The 4,300-nt window shown below is 40.9% G+C and overlaps 1 protein-coding gene across 1 annotated transcript; it reads right to left on the bottom strand.

The window, feature by feature from the left end:
- Window positions 1–1,653: 1,653 nt before the first annotated feature.
- LOC149217485 (disease resistance protein RUN1-like) lies at window positions 1,654–4,084 on the bottom strand. Its single transcript, XM_089390227.1, has 4 exons — window positions 3,552–4,084; window positions 2,522–3,434; window positions 1,852–2,181; window positions 1,654–1,761 (listed from the first exon to the last, which is right to left on the bottom strand). The coding sequence occupies exons 1-4, from the start codon at window positions 4,082–4,084 to the stop codon at window positions 1,654–1,656; spliced, it is 1,884 nt and encodes a 627-aa protein (XP_089246353.1).
- Window positions 4,085–4,300: the final 216 nt, after the last annotated feature.

The raw sequence follows: 4,300 nt of genomic DNA, 5'->3' as shown, positions 1-4,300 counted from the left end.
GCCCCTGTTTTCTTTTGCATACGTGCTGCTGCATACTCCAAACTCCAGAACCAAAAAAAACATTACGTTGCATATGTTAAAAAAAAAAAACAAAACAAAAACTTATGGCTTTTACCGTTTCTTGTCCCCTAAAACAAGAATTACATCCGTGCAAAAAAAAAAACATTAAAATTAAAAACATTTACCTATGCCCATACTTCCCGTGAATTAAACAAATAGTAAAATTAAAGTTTTACCAACCCTTACTGACCAGAGTAAATTCATTAATAATTTTACTGTTAAACCTGGCGGTCAAAAACTTTCACTTCACGCAATATTTATTTGCTGCAGGCCTGTACGCATCTTTGTTTCAATCAACGGCTTCAAACCTTCACTTTAATCGAACGATCATCGCTCGATCAAGTCACCCGAACATTATGTCCCGATAAAAAGTGGTTTTGAAACTGTACTATGAACACGCGTCAAATTTTGATTGCATCGGGGGCGTTTGAGGGAATACCGCTGCCTCAGCAAAAGCGGTCCGATGGGAAACTGGTGGTTTTTTGGAATAATGACGCGGCAGTTGCAAATTACATTTTCAACATCTCGGCGTAGTGAACAATGATTATGTTTCTCCTTTAACCCTTTTGAATGGTAGTTGCCGGAGAGGACTTCTAGTGACCTTTAATAATTCAAGGCTCTTCATGTTCATGAGATCTGGTGGTAAGTATTGTATTCCACATTCAGTTATTTTCAACCTTGTCAACTGACTCAACATGCAAACTGAATCTGGCAAACATTTCAATTGCGGGTATCCATGGAGCCACAATACATTCAATGGACTTAGGTTTCCGAACAAAGATGGCAGCGCTCCCAACAAAGGGCTTCCTAACATCAGAAGTTCCAAATTGCTCAGGCACACATTAGTACTAGGTAAATCTTTGATGTTTGTACGGAACAAATTTAACTTTTTCAAAGACTGTTGACTTCCAACCTGGGAAGGCAATAACTCCATTTGGAGGCAACCTGATAGATCTAAACATTCAAGAGTGGTGATATCTCCAAGTGTGGAAAGAGTCAAATTCAAACAATCACTCAAATGTAGATGTCTAAGTTGCAATAGATTTCCCTGAAACCTTGGATGCATTTCCAGACTTTTACACCTAGAAAGATTGATGTATTGAAGATTTTTTAAATTTCCAAAGGAACTTGGAAGCATCTTCAAACTTCTGCACAATGTCAAATTCATGGTTTGGAGATTTCTCAGATTTTGAAATGAATCTGGAAGCATCTTCAAACTTCCGCACAGTGTGAGATTGATATGTTGGAGAGTGGTTAGATTCCCAAAAGAATTTGGAAGCATCTCCAAATTGCTGCACTTAGAAAGATTAGCGTGTTGGAGATTTACCAGATTCCCAAAGGAATTTGGGAGCATTTTCAAACTTCCACAGTCTGTCAGATAGATGTGTTGAAGATTTGTTAGATTCCCAAAAGAATCTGGAAGCATTTCCAAACCACTGCACTTGGAAAGATGGATGTATTCGAGCTTTTTTGATTCCCAAATAAAATTGGAAGAAGCTGCAATTTTGGGCACCCTATGAGGGTTAGATATCTCAAGGAGCTCAGATAACAAAATTCTTCTGGTAGCATTGTTGGATCTGCGTATGTCAACAATCAGTGACAATTCAGTACAATCTTTTCTAGGTGCTTCAGCAACCTTAATAACTTTGGAAACTCAGAAAGTGGAGCTTCAATATTTAATTCCCGCAAGTGGAGAGGTGCCTGCAATGTTAAGTATGTTTCGATTATATAAGAAATTCAAAAGATAGGAGAATTCTCGCTCTGCAAATTGCTGCATGTATATCTACGTACCTCAGATCGAGATTGCCACAATCTTTTCAATTCCCAACCGAACACTTCTAAAACTCTTAAATCGTGCAATGGAATCCAAGAAGGCGGTGATGAGTAGATCGACGCATTCCAGTGGAGCCATATGAGTTTTGGTGACCGCACCGAAGTCAAGATGCTTTCAAAGTCACCTTCAGCTTCAAGAAGTTGCAATTTCCTGATTCCGCAGCGCTCTTGACTGGAACTTGTATTCAAGGGCAATTCTAATTCTGAATGGAACACTTCCTGATCTTCATCCTCCCCAATAAAGGTGTACCAAGGAGCCATCACAAATCCGCGCACTTCTGTTATCACCTGTTTGTGGTTTGAAAACAATAAACTATTATTAACATAATGTGTGGCGGACTGTTTTGAATAAAAAATACCGAAAGTTCTTTAGACATTCAACAATTAGGATGGCTCAAACACTTATAGAGGATGATTGTTGCAACAACTCATGAAGATGAATATTCTTTATCGGTCGCCAAAGCCGACGCGGTAATAATTCTGGACAATCCGCAATAGGTCTTCCCAAATCTATGAGGTGATCATGCATTCTTATTCTATTTTCATCGTCCAACTCGACAAGACACTTGTTGAGCAGATTTTGAAACCCTACCAAGCCCTTCCATCCTAAACCCCTCCACATTCTTACCCATGTATCCTTGTCTTTTCCTATCGGAAAACAGGGGATATCTAAAAATATTTGTCGTTCCTCATGATTGAGAGAGTCGTAACTAATTTTAAGGCTTCTTTCTATCTCTGTAGGTAATGTTTGCTGAAGTCCATTCAGTTGCTCTTCCAAGTAAAGTTTGTCCTGTCCACAAACAAGCGCCCCAAACACTTTCAATGATAGAGGCAAACCATGACATGACTTTAAAAACCAATGTACAAGATTTTCAAATCCTGGTAGTGGATATGGCTGGAAAAAGGCATGCAAGCAAAACAGCTCTTGGGAGTGCGCTATATTGAGGCCTGGTAAGTGATAAATTGACGACTCTGCAATTCCTGCACTTCTAAGGATATGCTTGTTCCTAGACGTAACCAAAATCAAGCTCTTCGGGTGAAGGACATGCTTAATTGGCAAGAAAGGATCCAGTTGATCCACATGACCTACATCATCTAATATTATGAGTGCCTCACAAGCCGAGAGATTCTTTTTAAGTATCTCAGCACCTTCTTCCCACCTCTCAATTTTGATATCTCTATCCTTCAAGTCCTTGATGAGTTTGCTTAATAAATTAGTTAGAGACATTCTATTTGCATTTTCCCTCACATCAAATAGAAAGGAGGATCTATCATAATCTGACCTCTTACGATTGAAAATTTCTTTGGCCAGCGTCGTCTTTCCAATTCCACCGATGCCCACAATCCCCACAACCTTGATCTCCACATGGTCGTCCTGATGCAGTGGCAGTGTCCCTTCAAAGTCTTGTAACTTTTCCGCCAAACCAGTTGGATATTTTGTCACATCCAATGGCATTGCAACATTTTTCAACACGGCTTGCACGACCTTCTCCAACAGCTCCTCTTCGTGCTCCTCCAAGAGTCTCTCTTCGCCCTCGTCCCTGAATATTAATTAAGACAGTAAAGTAAGTAATGAGAAAAGCATACTTGACATGTGACGTATGCTTCAATGAAACAGATTTAGAACTAATATGGATCGAGACAGTGGATATCCTTACCCATTACCCTCCTGCAGTTCAAAGCCGCTTATATTCGCGACATGATGAAGGGCGTTTCGCCAAATCTGAATAGTCTGCAAGTCGTACCGCTGCTTCTCTTCGTGGATACGTAGGGCTTTAGCTCCATCTTTATCTTTGCCCGTCCACCTTACCTCCGAGGGCTTCACTTTATAGAAGACCGGAAGAATAATAGCTTTGGACTCCACCATGAGGACCAGCTCATCCAGGCACCACCTGGATTCGGCATAGGTCGCAGATAAAATGGCTATATGGACAGAGGCTACTCGAACAGCAGCTTCTATCTGAGATGTAATATTGTGTCCATCCTGCAGTTCGGGCTTGTCGAGGAAGACTTGCAATCCGTGGGAAATGAGGCGACGGTACAGACTGGTGGCGAAGGTGCTTTTCACATCAGGCCCGCGATGGTTAATAAAAACGTGGTAATGGTGATAAGAAGTGGATGCAGAAAAAGGGGGCGTGAAGGAAGAAGCAGCGGCAGCGCTTTGACACTGGGTGGTTAGTTGATCTGCCATGGGAATTGGATTTGGAAATTGGTGGAGTCAGGATGACATAAACAAGAATGAACTAAGAATCAGAATGACACAAATACGCACAAGCAGCCAGAAGGTTTATTCGATAAAACTACTCGCAGGCAGACAGCACTAACCAAAAAAATCCCCACAATAGCGAGTGCGCCTTGCTCGGTGATTTCCTCCATACTTATTTTTTGGACTTGTATGTGACATGTA

Source organism: Pinus tabuliformis, chromosome 1_1 (genome assembly GCF_031772625.1).
Source record: "Pinus tabuliformis cultivar Carrire ecotype Pingquan chromosome 1_1, CPIR1, whole genome shotgun sequence".
In the NCBI taxonomy this organism is placed as follows: Eukaryota; Viridiplantae; Streptophyta; class Pinopsida; order Pinales; family Pinaceae; genus Pinus; species Pinus tabuliformis.
Note: the sequence above shows the minus strand (reverse complement) of the source record. Positions and strands in the feature narration are given on the sequence as shown.